At 37.9% G+C, this 19293-nt stretch overlaps 1 protein-coding gene across 3 annotated transcripts; it reads left to right on the top strand.

Moving 5' to 3' along the window:
* The first annotated feature begins 12323 nt into the window (after positions 1–12323).
* On the top strand, positions 12324–18000 carry LOC140172114 (monocarboxylate transporter 11-like). 3 transcript variants are annotated; one of them, XM_072195458.1, is made up of 5 exons: positions 12324–12451; positions 13982–14183; positions 16195–16338; positions 16487–16825; positions 17846–18000. In XM_072195458.1, exons 1-5 carry the CDS (start codon positions 12383–12385, stop codon positions 17950–17952), a joined length of 861 nt encoding a protein of 286 aa, XP_072051559.1. In that variant the 5' UTR covers positions 12324–12382; the 3' UTR covers positions 17953–18000. The 3 variants fall into 3 exon arrangements, with proteins under 3 accessions (XP_072051559.1, XP_072051557.1, XP_072051558.1); XM_072195456.1 differs by having other exon boundaries at positions 16487–17344; XM_072195457.1 differs by lacking the exon at positions 16195–16338 and having other exon boundaries at positions 16487–17344.
* Positions 18001–19293: the final 1293 nt, after the last annotated feature.

The following is a 19293-nucleotide window of genomic DNA, read 5'->3' as shown; positions in this document are numbered from 1 at the left end:
AATTTGGCGGTGTTGGTTTGTTAGCCCTCCAAGTTATAACATCGTTCACTTTGTGATGATATCATTTCAAGAGGTCACTTCCCGATTAACATGATTAAGCTAAACAGCCCATGGAAGAATTTTATGCATGAGCATTGAGCAACCACATCAATGATGTAGTAATGAATACCCTCTATTGTTATCGGATTAATTTTTACGACCTTCGATTACATGGGAGTAGCAACGAGGACACGGTGTTTGATTTCACTCACATAATAGATCAATATTGACCTTCATCCAGCAAGGATCAGCCAAGCACTACAGTGGCCAAGCACGAAAGGTTTCTTGTTATCTCTTCAAGTATTTTTACCTTAGGTCTATAATCATAATGCAGGCCTAAATCCCGGGCCTAAATTAAGTGTACTGTTCGAGTAGGAGGATTTGTTTGATATTATTCTTGATTTTGAATAATATTATAGTACCTGTTTGTTTCCATATCGGTTATTAAAGTTACAATTCACCACATACACATTCCAGTTTGCGAGAGGTTTATAATGAATAAATGAATAGGTGTTATTATTTCGAATTATAATTATTTAGGAGAGTGTTTTAGGATTTTGTTAGAAAAGGGATGATTGTTGATCATGTTTATTTTATTGTTGTATGTATTTTCCTGTCATTTCCTGCAAACCTAATAAAGATATTTTGATAATTGAAAATAGTCTGTATCATAAATCGTAGAGGTTGAAAGAGTCAACAAGCGTCAGAAATTATAATTTGCCATGGAACTTCGGTCATATTTTCATTTGAAATATAACTGGATGTTAGGGTCTGCATGCATGGTATGCATAGTATGATGATATACAGACACTGACCTTTCCCTAAAACTATTAAGCAGCAAGTTGTGTATCACACCCACCATGGGTTCGAACCCCTTTATTGTATTTTATTGTTAAACCTGAATAGCGTGATTACTTTTGAATGAGCGGCAGCACACATATTTTTTTCCTCACATCTTCTCTGTAGTACAAAGCTGTCTTTTTATCTAGTGTTTAGACAATGTTTACTCAACCATTGCTATCAATGGATGTTGCCATTTTGACGATTTCTAACTTTTGAAATGCCCAAAATGAATCAATAAAACCGTGTATAAGATATTTGCGGGGATATTTGGGCGCGATTACAAAAATTAGAAAATAAATGGGCACTTCTGGGTTGGGTATCTATAGAGGCCCTGCATGAAATTATTGATTGGCTCCAAACAAAGAATTTGAACCGGTGTCCTTCACCGTAGTTATGGCGGAGTACAGTCCATTCAATCAAATGTTGTCATCAACCTATTTGATCGTAGTGCAGGGTTATGTGTGTGAGACGAACTGTCACGGTAGATTGCAATCATGCTTTTGTTGAATGCATTTGAGTAGTCTGCCATATTTACGGGATGATACGTCACATGCAATGCCTCTATAGATTCTATAGAATTTAAGTATGATATATTTTCGATGGTAATATATTTTCACTTTCAAAGTTTGTAGTTTTCATAATTGCAATTTCTGAATATTATATAAAAAGCGGGAATAAGTCTATAAATGTAAGAGTATGGGATCATTTTGAATGTTAATAAATGCGAAACGCTTTTATGAATAGAATACAATAGTGGATACAATAGCGGATACAATAGCGGAACAATAGAGCTCTCTTACGGGTAAATAAACCTCGTCGCGTTTTGCTAAATTTCACTTCTTCTTTTTCATGAACTAACCGTTATTTCATTAAGTAACCGTTATTTTTAAAACTTGGCAAAACCTCGACGCGAGGTTTTTAATTGGACAAAGTGGTATGCAAAATGAAGGGGCAAATCTTCTCGTTCAATTGGTGGCATCAGTATCAATGACGCGTACATACTTCTAATGGTATAAGCCAAAAAGTGGTACATCATTGAGGTTTTAAATTCACTTCATTTTGGAAAGCTTACTATCAACGGATTTCGTTAAAATTTTGGATATGTGTTGCTAACACATTAGGAAAATAATGTTGATATGTAAGATGGGAATAAGTGGTCCCTGATTTCTTTTATGACTTCATGAACTTGGTGCTCCACAACTATCAAAAAACGAACCGGTTAAAATGCTTCTATTTTCAATGTTAAGCTATATTTTGTATTTTGAACTTGCGACACTATTTCACTGAAACTTAATTAAGCCATAGGTAATAGGTTACCACAACCACACTACAGCAATGTTGAAAAAGATTGTATTTTTTGTCACCTATACCACCATATTAGGTAGTTTTCCTTAAGCTTCATTTTTATGATTTTGGTTACTATTTTATATTTATTTGCCCAATCCATCTCAACTAGGCAATCTAAATTGTACTCACCATTTACATCCCAAGGTATTTTAGTATATCCATCCAGTAACAGACAAAATATCAAAATTGATGCCTCATTATGACATGTATGATATCACAGACTATCACATGTATTCAAAATTGATGCCTGAATTTGACCTGAGCCAATTGACCTATAACCTGACCTTTGATGACCTTATAGCCTTTTTAATCTCTTTTCCTAACAACACATTATAGAAGATACATACATGGTGTAGTATTAAATTGTCTATGTGGAAGAGATTAGGCGTATTTAATTTATTCAGTGTTATAATCAGTGAGTACATTTCTATAGATAGTATAACAAAGGATTTAATGTATTCTATTCATGTATTCTACTTGGACATGTTCAATAGAATAAATTATGGTTTGTTATGAAACACACATCTCAGTTACTAGGATACAGTAAACAAAAAATATATAGGGCTAAAATGACTTACTAAAATGGTTTAAAAACACTTTGTATGTAGATATATTTTATAAGTTCATGACATGAGGTGATGAACATATTTATGTACTTTATAAATTTGCAAGAAAAAAAGAAGAGGGGTACTGATGAAAATCAGGGCATTATTCCCCCTTAAATGGTCCATCATTTTGTCATAGATGCTGTAATATCATTGTGGTGTAAATATTGCAAACTTAAAACTGGCTACCCTGGATTGATTTGATTTAAATTAATATAGTGTTGCTTTGCAATACGCAGCTGTGTATTATTTTATCACTTCAGGCCTTTATTACGTGCAAATATACATGCAAGCAGCACGAACAACATTGTGTTTGCTTCAATTGAATACCTACGTATAATCATCAACGTATGGTAAAATGGAACGTGAATATCTAGGGGCGAAGTATCTTGTTTGATAGTATGTTACTTCACCTCACCTCACCTCAGGTACCATCCTCATCATGGGGGTGGGTTGCAGCCAGTCTTGTGATGAGTCTCCATTTGCATTTGTCTTGTGCGGCTTGGGTCGCAGTGTATGTTGTCATTCCCGTCCAGGATTTGATGTTTGATTCCCATGATGTACGTGGACGTCCTCTGCCTCGGTTACCTTGTGTTTTTCCTTGCAACAGGGTTCTAGCAAGATTTCCTGCACTGCCTCTTGCTACGTGACCAAAGTACTGTAGCTTGTGTTTTCTCACTGTTGTCAGGAGTCTTACTTTTGGATCGATCTGGGCAAGAATCCATTCATTGATGTATTTGTCTTGCCAAGTGACACGCAAGATACGACGGTAGCACCACAGTTCAAAGGCTGAGATATTTTTGGTGTCTGCCTTCTTCAGGGTCCAGGCTTCACATCCGTAGGTTGCTATGGGAAATATGAGTGCCTGAAGCAGTCTGGTTTTGACTTTTATTGTGAGTGGCCGGTCTTTGAGTAGGTTTTGGATTTGACTGAATTTGTTTTTTGCTATTGCAAGCCGTCTTCGGATCTCCTTTGAGGTATCATTGTTGTTGGAGCAGGTAGCACCTAAATACTAGTATGTGCAATCGTTAACTTGTTCCACTGGTTCACCATTTAGCTGCATGTCCATATTTATTTGCTGCTTGGAACACACCAGGAGTTCATTTGCAGGTGGTATATTTGACTTTCCTTGCAGACGTCTTGTAGTAGCATCTGTAGGGCATACCTCAGGTCTGTAATTTTCACTCCACCAATGCTGATGCCATTGTGTTGTTCTGTGATTGCCTTTCTCATGATGATCTCTGAGTACACATTGAACAGGGCCAGTGAGATGATACAACCTTGTCGTACTCCTCTTTTGATTTTAAACCATTCAGTGATTTCTCCATCAACTCGCGCTGCAGCTCTCTGAGTGCTGTATAGTGACTGAATAAGTGCTACTATGTGTCTGGGAAATCCCATATCAAGCAAGGACTGCAGCATCATCTGATGGCTGACTGAATCGAAGGCCGTTTTGTAGTCAATAAAGCTATGTAGACTGGCGTATTTCTTTCCAATTTCTTCTGTAATATCACCTGCAGGTTGAAGATTTGGTCGCGCGTTCCCCTTTCTTTGCGGAAACCTGCTTGTTCCTCTGCAATTTCACAGTTCGGGATGTTCTGTATGCGGTTCAGCACGATGTTCAGCAATTGTTCTATAATTCTATAATGAGGGCAATTATTCTATAATTGTCACAGTTGGTTAAATCACCCTTTTTAGGGATTGTGATGAAAACGGATGAGACCCAGTCTTCTGGCCACTCTCCTGTTTCCCCATATCCGATTGCAGATATTCCAAAGCATCTACCGGTCTGCTGTCCCGGATGCCTACAGGAGCTTTGCCGGGATGCCATCTATTCCAGGAGACTTGTTGTTTCCCAGCTTTGCAATAGCTTATTCTATTTCCTCCTGGAGAATACTTGGCTCATTGGTGCTGGGAATTACTTCAATGATTGGTGGTGGGTCAAGGTCTGTGTTCTCATATAATTCTTCAGCAAATTGTCTCCACCTGCCTTTGAATTCTGCAGATTGGGTAAGAAGTTTGCCATCTTTGTCTTTTATGTTTACGTTCCTTGTGGCGGTTTTTCTATCAAAGTTTTTGGCTGCTTGGAAGAATTCACGCGAATTGTGCATGGCATTGTATTGTTCTAGTTTTGAACACTCCTGCTTAAGCCAGAGTTCTTTATCTTCTCTAACCCTCTTTTCAACATCTTTCTTGAGTTTTTTGTATTCATTATTGACCTCAGTTGAGTGCTGGCTCTCCTTGGGTGGTGTTGCTTATTCTCTAGGAATTCCCAGGCGGCGGATGACATGATCGAGCCGGCAACTCATGAAACCGCCCGGCCGTATGGCATTTTCCATATACTCGGTTAGTTTTGTGGGGTTCATTATCGAACCCCAACGGTTTTAGCTTGTATTTATATTATTTACCAACATAGGCCTATTTGTTTGTGATATTTCAAGCGTTTTAAAATTTCAAAATAATCCCATTCAATTACACGGTTGACGATGAAAATTTACTGAATTTAGGGACTGCACGTCATACACCACCTGGGAATTCCCAAAGAATGTGCTAGGTAAGAGTTTCGTCCCAGTTTCGTAGCTGAACTTGATTGTTTGTGGCTAAGGTTAATGTTAGTGAGTGGCGCGATTACAACCTGCATTCATCTTTGTCAGTTTGATTTGTCCTCTGGGTGCTTCGGACATTATATAGCTGCCTTGGGTGTAATTTATTGGTGGGTAAGGTTTATGTTAGTGGGTGGCGTGATTGCGTCTGGTGAGTGATTCAGACTGATAGCTGTCTTAAAGGTCTATTTAGAGATTTTCTGTACAAAATATTTTGTATAACTGCACCACCAAACGATCAATAATTGTAAAAATTTGATCATAACAATATATACCATGCATACTGTTTGCAACCTGTAAATAACCCGCGCTCGAAAGTGTAAAATGCTCTCGTCTACTCTAGCGCCATACCATGCTGAATTTGACAGCCTTGTCAGGCGATGAGAAAAGCAAAACAAAAACAAAACCGGAAGTAAAACTTATAATAAGTATAAATATTCTATCAGCTTTTATCTTCATTTTCATGCCCAAATTTTTCTTTTTCGAATTTTTTTAGTTTTGCAAATTGACCGTTTTAGTGGCACATCTATGATTATTAAAAAAAAAAATCTGAATTTGGATGAATTTTCGGGTGTTCTGGTTCAGGAAATCGCTGCATTACGCGTAATTGGGTTCCTCTTACCCACAATAGTAGAGAAATATTCATATCAATTTGTAAGCGCTCTTTAGCAAAGTCATAGTTCATTGAATTTACAACCGTACACCTTTGTTTCCAATGGACATTTTTATTGCGAAATGTCATTGTACAAGGAATACATTTAAAAATTCCACATAGCCCCCGAATGAAAAGTATTGAATTATCTTTGTAATCACTCAAAAAGCATTTTGTGTGAATTTTACATCCGAACTAAGTGCTATTAAATTTTTATGAGCCTTTTTATTTTACATGCAAAGTCTATGGGGGTGACGATTAGAAATGGACGGCAATATTGAAAAACCCTCATTTTGGGCCATTTTACACTAAAATGCCCATAAAAAAGAATAGCACTTAGTTCGGATGTAAAATTCACACACAACGCTACCTGAGTGAGTACAAACATAATTAAATACATTTCATTCGGGGGCTATAGCAAAAACAAAAAAATGTCCTATACCTTTATGGTTATGGAACAAAGGTGCGTATGTATGACAAAACAGGCGAAAATAGTAACTTTTTGCACAAGATTTGCAATTTAAAGAGAATTGGCCATTGATCATTCTAGTGACGCTAGTATTTGGACAATATAAGTGTGCCTTTTCATTTACATTTAATGGCATAAAACTTTAAAAATATTGTAAGGAACACTTCAGGTTTTGACTTTTAAAACCTACAATTTCAACAAATTTTCCACATTCGCCTTGCTATAACATTGAATTGCGTTATCTGTTGACCTAGTGACGAAAAGTGTTTTAGGGGGAAGTGTTAGCTTTCGTTTGATATAAAAAAATCTGATTGGATGAAGCGAACACTTGAGGTTTCGACAAAAACCAATCAAAGAGGCCCATATTTCATCTAGAAGCTCCACAGCTCTTACGTCGCTATGCACTCAACCGTGTAGTGTAATTAAAGACCGTGCGGAGACAATTCACTGCTTGCTTGAGAGCTCTTGGACGAAAATGTGTGTTCAGGTGTATCGAGGTGGAAACTGTGCGCATGATGGTTTATAAGAGAATCGTTTTTGTATAGAAACCTTTCCATATGATGGGTGGACACAGAGAAATAAATAAAATATATTTGTGTAAAAGTTGGCAACCAGCTTATTTTGTTAAATTGGGTGTGCTGAACTCAAATCTGTTGTCTGCCAGGCAGTATTTTGGGACCGTGACCATTTGATTACAATAACACTTTCAAATATGTCAAATTATTTGTCTAGCCCCATGCACTGATCCCAGAAATATAATGTTTGTGTGTGTGTGCGACCAATGGTTAAGAAGTTATGGGGCACAAAAGGTCGATTTGCTTCATGTGTACAGGTCAAAAGTCAAAGTTGCTCCAATTTCCGTAAAAGTTGAGGCAAATTGTTCGCCTGGCTTAGAGATTTCAGAAAAAGAATATAGTTCACACTATCTGAGATGTCTAGTTATCAGGTTACAAAGCAAAGTGTTAAAATATTATGTAGGATTCAATTAAAATTTTTTTTCCTGAATCCCTTGAACTTAAGGAACAGTTTGCATCCATTATTACGAAAACTGGAGCGAAGTGACCTTGGACCTGTTGAGCCTCATAACTTGGTAAGTATAAAGTCCTACGCGCAAATATCCCAGCAAACACAAAAACGTTTTTAAAACGTTTGAAATAAGTTATATTTTTAGGTTTGGTTTAGGTAAAAACGTTTTAATAACATTAAAATGTCGGGTTATATAAAGGTCATGAAATCATTTTAAAACGTTTTGTATAAAAACACACTACAACAATATTTTTAAAATGTTATCGAAATGTCATTGTAAACTATTTTTGCAAACTTTTTTGGCCAAATATTTTGTCAACACTTAAATAACATTATGTTAAAATATTTGCACCCAGCAAACATAGAAATGTTCTTAAAATGATTTTTACAAAACGTTTTAATAATATGTCGGGTTAAATAAAGGTCGTGAAAACGTTTTAAAAACGTTATTGTAAATAGTTTGGGCAAACATTTTTTTGCAAAATATTTTTTCAACCCCAAAATAACATTCTGTTTAGAATGATTTGTACCAAGTTTTCAAAAATGTTTTTGGAATGTTATTAAAACGTTTTTATACCCTTTATATAACCCGACATTTGAATGTTTTCTGTAAAACATTTGTGTTTGCTGTGCAGTAAATTACCAACAAATGTTATTTAATGTTATGAAAACGTTTTATACCATTAATGTACCCTTTATATAACCCGACAGTTAAACGTTTTCTAACAACTTTTTATAACCTTTTGCGAATGATGTCGAAAACGTTTTGTGTTTGCTGGGATGTTACATTTTTATTGACGTTGCTTGTGATCGGTTTTATTTTGTATTAAATATGCAGAATTCACACCTTACATTTTCCTTTCTATATAATTCTATGCCCGTAAATTACCGATATCTAAATTAAGTGCTCGCGAATACTCTGCACCTATTACGTTTGTTAAGATAATAAACTGTGATTTGTCATGGTACTATCATGAGAGTCATATATGTATAGTTATATCGGGGTCAAATGTTATCAAGAGAGTCATATATATATATATGTATCTGTTATACCGGGGGTCAAAAGTCCCACAGGATGGAAATTCGCGTGGTTTTGGATTTCGGATAAAGGCGCAGGATTGGTCATTGCGCAAATAGCCTATAATTGCAAGTAAGTGTGCAATTTGTACAAATAGCACAAATAGTCAGCTGTTTAAGCAATTTTTACAAAATGCATAAATAGCCACAGATAGTTGCAATTGATGCAATCTATGTCAGACAAATTGTATAAATAGCCACAGGTGTTGCAATTTGTGTGATTTATGTCAGTAAATTTGCACGAATAGCCTACAGTTGAAAGATAGTGTGCAATTTGTACAAATAGCACAAATAACCACGTACGTAAGCAATTTTTACAAATTGTAGAAATAACCACTGGTGTTGCAATTTGTGCAATTTATAAAAGCAATGATGACAATATCTGATTTGCTTCCAGGAAGCGCTATTGCAAGAAAGAGTGCAATTTGTACAAAAAGCACAAATAGCCACGTATGTAAGCAATTTTAAAATTGCATCCCGCTAACTACGTAACGCTGTCCGAAAACACTCAAGCCCAAAAAATGTCCTCATTTTAATAACGCATTCATTTAGCCCTTATTCCCGCTAATAGCGTAATTATACTCCCAAAATAGCGCTGCCCCATTGTTTTCGAGAACCGCCTTGTTACATACCGAGACAATTGATACGTAAGAATGATACGTAAATGAGGATGTTTAGAAAGAACAAACAAGTCCGAAAACTGCCATAACTACGGTAACACTCAACTTTTCGGGGCAACCTTGCTTACATAGCCGGTACGATATGGCCCTTTCCAATAATTGCACAAATAGCACAAATAGCGATCACAGCCGGTACGTTAAGGCCATTAACCCTTGTCAATTGCATATACTTCTAGCTATTTATGTTATTTGTGCAATTTATAAGTGTGGCAAAATGTAAAATTTCCCTATACCTTAAGTATGGGAAATCTACCAAAACAACCAATCTGCGCGCCTTTCTCCGATTTCTGAGGTTTCTTAAATAGTGGAAAGGTCGGCATACGGGGGAGAAATTTAGTATTTTCAGGTTTTCAAGTTGAGGTCATGGACATTATGTGTGTCAAAATTCAATAAACTGGATAGGGAATCTCCGATAAATTATGGAAAGGTGCCCATCTTGGCAACTGATAGATATACTTGCTTTTATTTATACAAAGTAAATTATAGGGTGCTTCTCAGTCACGTATATGATCCACTGCTAAAACCAACCTTCAACCCTGGGAGTGAGAGTGCATCCAACCTACGCGGGAAACGCAGTGGATCAGATCACAACAAACACTTGTGATCAAGCCATCAGTCAAGCTGGCGAAAGCTCAAGCTGTGAGTAATATTTCTGGGTTTGTCACGCAAAATAAGAAATAGTAAAGTAAATTATAATCTCGTACGAACATCAATCTATGATTATCTTTGTAGAAACTTCGAACCAGGGGATATTATAGAAGAAAAAGTTCACTACACGTTGGCGAATGTAAAGTCCTCGGGAGTTTGGGAGATTCTAAAATATCACGCGCTAAAATCACGCATTTTAGTGACTCATTTTTGACCTAAAAACCTGCTAGTCATTGGACACTTGACACTATAAACGGACAAAATCTTTGTTTACTTTTATTTGGTTACTTTTTAAACTGCGGCGAAAGCTTTAAAATTAAGGGGTCACGACGAGCACATTTTGTGCCTGTTCGAGATAGACGATTTGATTGCGCGCGAAGCAAATGAAGGTGCTTTGTGGTATTTGATGACGTATGCTCCCACTGTAAACAGTGTACTTCGGTTATATATATAAATGCGCTTTTATAAATGCGCACGTGACCACCTCCGCGCTGCCATAACAGCTTATAGACAGTACGTCTCGAAGTGACCTTCTACATAGCGAGTGGTCTTTCTATATATTTGCATGCAAAGGCGGAACAACATGAGACTGGTATGCAGCAAAATTGTCGATTTTGTCCAACTTTGTGATTATATTGTAAACGTTTCCGTCGTTGAATATTTTTTCCGTCGTCAAATACTTTCAAAATGTTGTTTTTGATAACACTACAAATGTGTAATAATTTTGAATTCAATTAATACTTAAATCTGATGATATTTATCTACAGAGTTCCTATCCCTTTCTGTATAGTGGTCAATGCATGAGGATTTGGTCACGCTTGCTTGTCTTGGTATGTCGTGCCCATGGGTCACGTGCGAATTTATAAAAGGGCATTTATAGATATGATCGAAGTACACTGGTAAACACGCTTAAAGTTGTCAAAAAAATTGTCAAAATAGTATTAAGTTTCACAAAATTGCCTGAAGTTGCTAAAACCACGCTCAAAATTGCGCCACCCTGCGTACAACTGTTAGTCAAGTTAGCTCAATCGATAAGGCGTTCGACCATGGTGCGAGAGGTTGCGGGTTCGAACCCTGGCGGTGCCTAGTGCGCTCTCGTGAAAAATTGAGTTAGCTTGAAATTCCCCTGGACAAGGAACGTACTGCTAATTTGTCTCGTTGTAACCCGTAAGAAACTCGGGGAGCTGATCCTGGTAGCGAAGGTTATTTGTGCATTGTCTATAATTTGGTTCATCTCAAGTTCGGTAGCGACGTTCGTGCGTATTTCGCTCGCCGCAGTATCGATTCGCGCGCGTAAAGTTAAACGCCCTGAGTGTACACGCACGCGTACAGGGGCGGTTTGTCGGCACGCTTGCGGCGCAACCGCGAAGAGCATTGACGTCACTACCAAACTTGAGGTGAACCAAATTATAGGGTGTGCGCTCTTGAAGCAGCAAAGTCCCTGATTTGTTGTTTAATGGTTTATGGAATGATGTGGGGCCGTAGTGGTCAGCGACAACCTGTTAAGTGTGCTGAGGCTTGTGGATCAACGTCTAGGCGTTGTGCCTGTGCGTAGCGCACTAGCGCACTGTGCGTAGGCAATTTCCCCTGTGACATATGGAGCCTTGATGTGTGCAATCATCCTGTACTTTTCATTAACGACTTCATTTCTGTTGACTTACATGTAGGCATATTATACACACAGTAATTTTAATTTTTTAATTCCCGATATAAGTAAACTTAATACTTAAAGTGTATGTAGCTGGGAGGAAAAGCCGATCATCATCTGAAAATGTTGACCTTTTGTATTGAAGGTACACATTTTTCCCAAAAAAGATCTAAATCAGGAGTTGTTCCTCGTATCCAGAATGCAATTTGGTGTGACTCTGACGTACTCTCAGGTCCCACAAAAAATATTGTGCAAACGCCTCTATCTGAGCCCATAAATTTGGGTAAAATGTGTTTTTGGCCTTGGTCTTTCTACTTCGTGAGAGTGTATGTTCTTCAAAAATACTGAGGCAAGTTAAAAATACAAATCCTTTTTACAATAAAACAGAACAAATCGTATGAACCGCGTAAATCACTGAAATTATTACTTCTTGTTCAATTACTAATTATAGTATCAGATATTGCGCGATTCCCTACTACATTACAACATATCAATATGTGACTAAATCGGTTCAAAGTAAATACAATAGAATGATTTAAACATGTTGTCTTTTGCGTCATACGAGGTTTTTACTTGTCGTAGAAGGTGTAGTGTCTATTTGGGAAATGGTACAGATCACCAGTTTCACTTTGACCTTGGACCATGAAACATAACATCAATCTTTTGTACTGTGTTCATGTGTGTATTCTTTGGAGCGGAAAATCAAATCAATGACATGTTGCTATATATTTCGTAACTTACATGTATGACATTGGCAGTCATACAAGGAAAAAGGAACATAAGTTGCGACAAGTCACTGTGTGTCGTAAAGCAGGTTTGATTTTCATTAATTTATCACTGATCTCCAAAATGAGTGACATTTTAGCCATTATATGAGGCCAATATGAATGATTGAATCGTTTATAACAGTGATTCATTAGTACACTGCACCTAATACATCATGGCAGTCAGACGTATCGGTATCGATACACCTTTACATAGTTATTTTCTGACGCGCCAGAGGCGAGAAAAAATTTACAATTTTAATGCTGAATTTGGCCCAAAATAGGATTAATTCAGGTCAAAAACAGACCAGACGCTAAATCGCAAATGTTTGTAAAGTTTATCTCTGCATTCGAGACAGGGAATCAACTTCTCCCTGCCCCCAGTATGTATGTACAATTAGACCTATGCCAATGGTGCTGATGAATTGTGTGGTGGGAGGGGGTGGAGGCACAGCTCACATATAATTATTGCCAATCTTGCATGCCATCCATAACATCTTTTGGCCCAATGTATCCAACAATTGGACACTACTATACTGGGCCCAAAGATGTACTCCAACAGGCCCAATTTATATCAATAACTAATAGGGTTAAATTGTACAGTTTTTACCCTATCTCTCTCTCTCCCATTTTGCAATAGCCAGGCGGTGTCGTAATCACCTCCGTATAGCACGCACGTTGGCAAAATAATAGAAATTACTCACAAATTGTATTGGTTGTAAACACTTTAAGGAGCAAAGGCTGACGATCTACTTTCTAAATGCACCAGACCCTAGGAAAATAAAACGTTTTCAAGAAAAGGGGCAAAGTGTTTACATTTTTACCTAAAAGGGACCACACATAATGCGCTATTAAGCCGTCCCTATTGAATTTGTTGAATGACATATAAATATGTGACTGGACACTACGAATCAGCCGTAAAGTCGGCCCCGGTCAATTTTGTTTTATTTCATGTTTAGCAAAATCATAAGCTTTAAAATAGTATATCATTTGACTTCAAACGATATCCAGAAGCAGGGTTATGGTTTGTTGAACTCTGCTCCTTCAACAAAATGGTAACTTTTTTCGGTTCTACGTGTGTCTCTTTTTCCACATTGCTGGTATTAAAGTCATAATTGGCGGTCATCTCAAATCATCCCCAAGTCAACGAGGTTCAGGAATGTCCTCTCATTGTTATTGTTGGTTATACATACCTAGACAAAATACAATGCAATTGTAACCCACCACTTGAACAGGATTTAGCCAATGCAAACAAAGACTAGAGCTATTTAATGATTAGATTATTATCCTCTTCAGCAATAGGATTATTGATTGGTTTAAACGCTATCAAATGAGAAACATGTCGCGCCTAATTGAGACACCTATGAATACGACCTGCACGCATATTTTGCACTGTATCACAGAATAAGATTTGCCAAGTTTACGGCTCATTCGTAGTGTCCACTCACATATTGTAAGCACGGAATTTTAATTCTCACCGCACAGAATTTAAATCGCACTGCACGAACGTGCCAGGAGATACGTTAAAATAGCACCTGCTTCGAACAAAATTTTATTATCATTTCTGTTAATTTGCACAGGCAATGGCCAGACAGACACACAGTACAGATACAGGATGGGCATGGATGATTCTGCTGGCTTCCTGCATGGTATTATTCATGTGGGATGGTCTTCGGAAAGGTTTATCAGTTCTACTGCCGACTCTTAAAGAACAGTTTGAAACCCATACATGGATGATTGGTCTTATGATAGCTCTAAGTCAGGCTGTGCGAGATTTTACAGGTAAGCCTACATCCTGGGGCCTACATACACTACAAGTGTTATGAATGTTAGTCAAGAGCCGGGGGGGGGGGGGGGGTACTCACCTTTTTTTTGGTAGGAGTGTGCCACCGCCAGTTTCAAACTTGGAGTCTAGGGAACTGATCGGCCGGACAGAAAGGGGTCATGGGAACTGATTGACCGGCCAAAAAGGGTTTGGGAACTGATTGACGGGTCAAAAAGGAGGAGGGGTCTTGGGAACTGATTAGCCGACAAAATCTGAAAATGGGGTCTCAGGAACTAAACCATGCAGGCCAAACCAGGGTTCAATTTCGTTGCATTTTTACCACAGAAATGTGAAGGAATCGATTTCACTTTGAATTGTGCATTAAATTATTAAATCAGGAAAACCATTAATGCAAAATAGTTCTGGGTGGCCTATTACGATGGAAATCTCAGCAAAGCAAAACAGCATTCGGATCAAAATTACTAGACCCTGTAGACCTACCTACAACCTACTGATAATTATGGCAGCAGCCAGCAGCATTACATAAAAGGCAACCATAAAAATAAACCAACTAATTATTTTTTCAGTGCTGTAAAGAAAAACATTTAGGCTACATTGAACTGCCATGCATACAATGAGATATTGAGTGAAGTATGCAGAATTTGACAGCCATTCCACTAGACCAGTAGATCGTAAATTACCTTCTAATTCACTGTTATGGACAGCTGCAAGGACGTGTACATAATTATTTGAGGTACTTTTCCTCACATCAGTTTGGCAATTTTATTACCAAAGGAGAGCTCAAAATCATTTATTTACAGCAAAATGTTCATCGGCTGAAGGCTTCGGCACTGGGCAGTTAATCCTCTTATCTACGTCAGATTTTGAGTTCAAGACGCAATGGTTCTTTCTCAAGACGCAAGCTAACGACTATCATATCCGTTGAACACGTATATTCAAGTGCAAGGAACAAAATCTGGCTTCTTTAGCCTAAATTAATTACAGGAGATATTCATCATTTTCTACCCCGGTATCCAAAGATTTATCGTCTGAATATCAAATCGTGCATAGCACATTCACGTGTATCGATCCCGGGTATTCATTTCAGTGTCTCTGCTGTATAATGTAATTATTAACCGGGCGATGTCGGTGTGCGGCAACACTTGCATTGCATTCCAAATGTTAAATCTACATCATAATATGCAAAATGAGGGAAAATGAATCGGCGATTTTATTTTACGGCCTTGTTTCTATAACTGGTCTTTACATGTAGTCCAATGGAGTGAGTGCCCGTTGAGGGCGATATAACCTCCATTTTAGCCGAATCCATAATAGGACTCTACATTTTAGTAACCAAAATGCAATTTGAAAAAATTAGCGAAGTTATTTTTCTGAAATTTTCGGAGTATGAAGTATGAACATGTAGAAATATAATTAAGTAGTTGCCCTACCTACTCTTCTCTGAAAAAATAAAAAACCTAGGTGAGCCATGCTTCACGAAGAACGTATTAAATTTCGATCATACCATTCAGCTTGAGTCTTACGTCACACTGTTTTGATCACGGTGTCGTGCATGGTATTCTGGTGATTCACAATACGTCGCCAGCGGTTGCTCTTGCTAGTCCAATTTTTGACCTTCAGGGTCGACATCGCCGTTTTAGCCACCATTGAATTTTCAGGCGATTATGATAATAATAATGTTGAACACAGCTCCACGAAGGATTCCGAGTGAGCAGTAGTTGTTATATTGACATTTAAACACACAATGACATTATGTTCATGTATTGTATTCGTATTACGCGGGCTTTGGACGTCGACATTTTCCCATTATTATGACCTCTCCGCCAGCAAACGTTGGAGGGCATCGTAATATGAATCGACTGAATTGTTCGGACTAATTTGGTTGTTTTTGCACAAATATTTAACAATAAATACTCAACCTCTATCTATATAGAATGTAACACACAAGTAGGGTCGCGATCTTCATAATAGAAGATGAAGCAATTTATTTTTGTTACTATTTCTCAGCACCTATTGCTGGTTATTTGGCAAACACGGTTGACAATCGTCTCCTTGGAATCATTGGTGGACTCATAGCTGCATTGTCCGTCACAACTGCTTCATTCGCACCCAATGTACCAACTCTAGTCATTCTAGGATCAATCATTTATGGTAATTGTTATTTTCATTATTTATCTCTCTTATTTAGAAATCTGTTGGCAAATGTTTAGAATATTTGACTTTTCTCTTGGCGGATAAAACACCTCTTACATGATTGCTCCAAATCATAACCATGACAACGATTTTGATTTTCTTACAGGAATTGCCATGGCATTAGTGACGGTACCGTGTTACAGTCTTCTAGGGCAATATTTTGACAGACACTATCTGTTAGCTTGTAGCCTCTTCCAAGGCTGTGGATCTTTGGGAATGATGATCTTCGCCCCATTAACGCAACTTCTTCTTGATACATACGGATGGCGAAATACATTACTTCTGTTAGGTGCAATGTATTTCCATGTTTTTGTTGGTGGGGCCTTACTTCGAAAACCCAATATTGAACCAGACACTGATGAACAAACTTACATTGCATTAAAAACTAGAGATGTAGATGATAACGCCGTCGCAGATCGGGAATATGATGACTCCGCTCTTCGAGGTAACAAACTTGGCACCGTGGATAAAAAGAAAAACACCAACGTCTTGGAACTATTTGGTCTCAATTTATTTAGCAACTTATCATTTGTAGCTGTTTGTCTAATGTCTGGGTGCATGACCAGTACCTTTGTTGGTTGGATAGTATATTTTATTCCTCATTGTTTAGTTAAAGGAATGTCGCCCTACGAGGCGTCTTTTTTATCAACTTTGGCAGGATTTGCATATCTGGTTGGAAATTTCATCTTTATACCTTTTGTATCAAAAAACATCGTAAGCGTTCGAGGAGCTATATATATTGCAAGTACTGTTGCAGTAATCGCTCTCATTGTAGATAAATTTTGTTCGACCTTCGTGACGCTATCAATATCAAGTATGTGTTTTACATGTGGAATTGGTGTTATGTATCCGCTGCTTGATGTCTGTTTGAAGTCAGTGGTTGAGCTAGAGTCATTGTCCAAAGCTTTCGGGTGGCGTACGGCAATGACAGGTACCTTCAAAATTTTATCTGGATTTATTGTTGGTAAGTTTTAGTGAATTGATGTCGAGTGTTGCGTTTCAAGACAATTTAACAAATATCTGGGTTTCTGGGCTCAAACAGTTCAGAAGCGACCCCGGGAAGCGACAAGACATGTTCGTAAACTTGTTTACAATTTTTACTACCATTCATATATAATTATGTAGGTTTTCCGAAAATTTAAATATTACCTAAATTGAAAGAATCATTACTGGCGCAAGTGCAGTAGCGTAACCCTCCTAAAAAGGGACATCACCGGGGGACAACAGCGCGGTCATTGAGTAGCCATTTCGGTTTAATTGCAGGGGAAAGGCGATCCAAAAGGGCAGATTCAACACATTTATTATTTTAATTTTCCGTCTGATTTCGCCCAAAGTCTTGATACTTAATATTGAAATTAAATACTTAATAGGACTTAGGTGCTTCTGCAATGTCAATTGACTTATTTATGAATGTCTGCCTATATTTCATATTATTATTATTATATTTTCATTTTTTCACACAAAGGTTGGATCTACGACCAAACCGGTACTTACGACGTCGGCTTTTACTACCTTGGTGCTATGCAAGCAGTAGACTGGCCCCAGTCTCGGTTCGGTTCCATCTCTGGATAATGTAACAATAAATAATTACGTAATGCCCTATGAAAAAAAATGCCAACTCCCCCCTTATTTTCTTCAATGCCAAAACCCATTCCTCTTCATCCACAAATCGACGCCACTAATTACACCCACCACAGTCAACCATGCAGCAATATAGAAATATACTCGTATTATAAGTGAACGCGAAAGTCCATTGAGCGCTGATTCCGAGACTGGTCCAATCTGTTAGAGATCTCACTTCCAAATATTCGTTCAACGAAGCACGGTGATTCCGATGTCAATTACGAAAGCCCCGCCCCAGTTTCAATTCAAATATGGTAGCACAAAGCTATGCCGCGGGATGTGACGCAAGATCGGATGGGACACTTGTCAACAACTGAGAGGTATTGAGCTCAAGTGGCACGCGTCTGATAGACCCATGGTACGCGCAATAATAAAAGGCAACCACTCGACTCGGACTTAGGCCTATTGTCCATATTGCGTACATTATCGCGTGCGGTTTGCAAATGTTTGCACATTATTTAGCTAGGGAAGCCTTTTCAAATATCCCCGCGCTGCCAAGCTGCGTTGATTGGTCGGATACAATATCGTTGTTTAGTCGCTTACACAAACGTTAATGTAGTGAAAACATGGACGTGGTATATAGAAAGATTGCGTGACTCCAAATCCGTAAAAGTGAACTTCCAGCAGTTTGTGGGAGCTGGAAGTCAAATTGCCTACAGACTGGGAGGGTCCGTGTATTGGGTTGATTTTTAATGCTATGTAATCTACATTACCAGTCGTTCTCCACGGACCCGAGGGAGGGTATATGCAAGCAGCAGGTGCACTAATATTGGCTGCAGATCATATACGACATAAAGTTACCAGAGAGTAACTAAAGGGTACTTCTTCCAAGCGGTTAGTCACATGAACCTCAGTTTCACCATTCTACCACCAGGTTGATCTATGTAAATTTACATGTGTATTTCTAACCTAAAAGCATTTGAAAGCAATTAAAAGCATGCACTTGAAACTGATTTGGATTGAACTATCTTTGTTTGTTATCTACAGTAGATGGAACACAGCAAGAGGTCCAAGTTATGGACTAGGATATATTGGTTTGGGATGGATAAATATCGGAGTACTCCTCTTTAGCTTTATGTAAGCTATCTACTGAAGATAGCAGAATCAAAGGATGCTTTGTTTCATGGTATTTCAATCAGCATCAAGTCATTTTCCCTTCATAAATTCATTTTAATTCAATATATTGCTTGCTTAAATTGTACAGTGATTTCAGTTTTTGTATCTGAAAAAATATTTTAAAATTTACACTATTAGCAATATCTAATCAATGCCATTTTCAACCTGTTATTG

This window comes from Amphiura filiformis, chromosome 15, assembly GCF_039555335.1.
Source record: "Amphiura filiformis chromosome 15, Afil_fr2py, whole genome shotgun sequence".
NCBI lineage: Eukaryota > Metazoa > Echinodermata > Ophiuroidea > Amphilepidida > Amphiuridae > Amphiura > Amphiura filiformis.
Note: the sequence above shows the minus strand (reverse complement) of the source record. Positions and strands in the feature narration are given on the sequence as shown.

Coding starts and splice junctions, on each gene's coding strand:
- LOC140172114 (XM_072195456.1), top strand. CDS start 12,383: ATGACATTGGCAGTCATACAAGGAAAAAGGAACATAAGTTGCGACAAG. Junction 12,452..13,981: donor CACTGTGTGTCGTAAAGCAG/GTTTGATTTTCA, acceptor TAATTTGCACAG/GCAATGGCCAGACAGACACA. Junction 14,184..16,194: donor GGCTGTGCGAGATTTTACAG/GTAAGCCTACAT, acceptor ACTATTTCTCAG/CACCTATTGCTGGTTATTTG.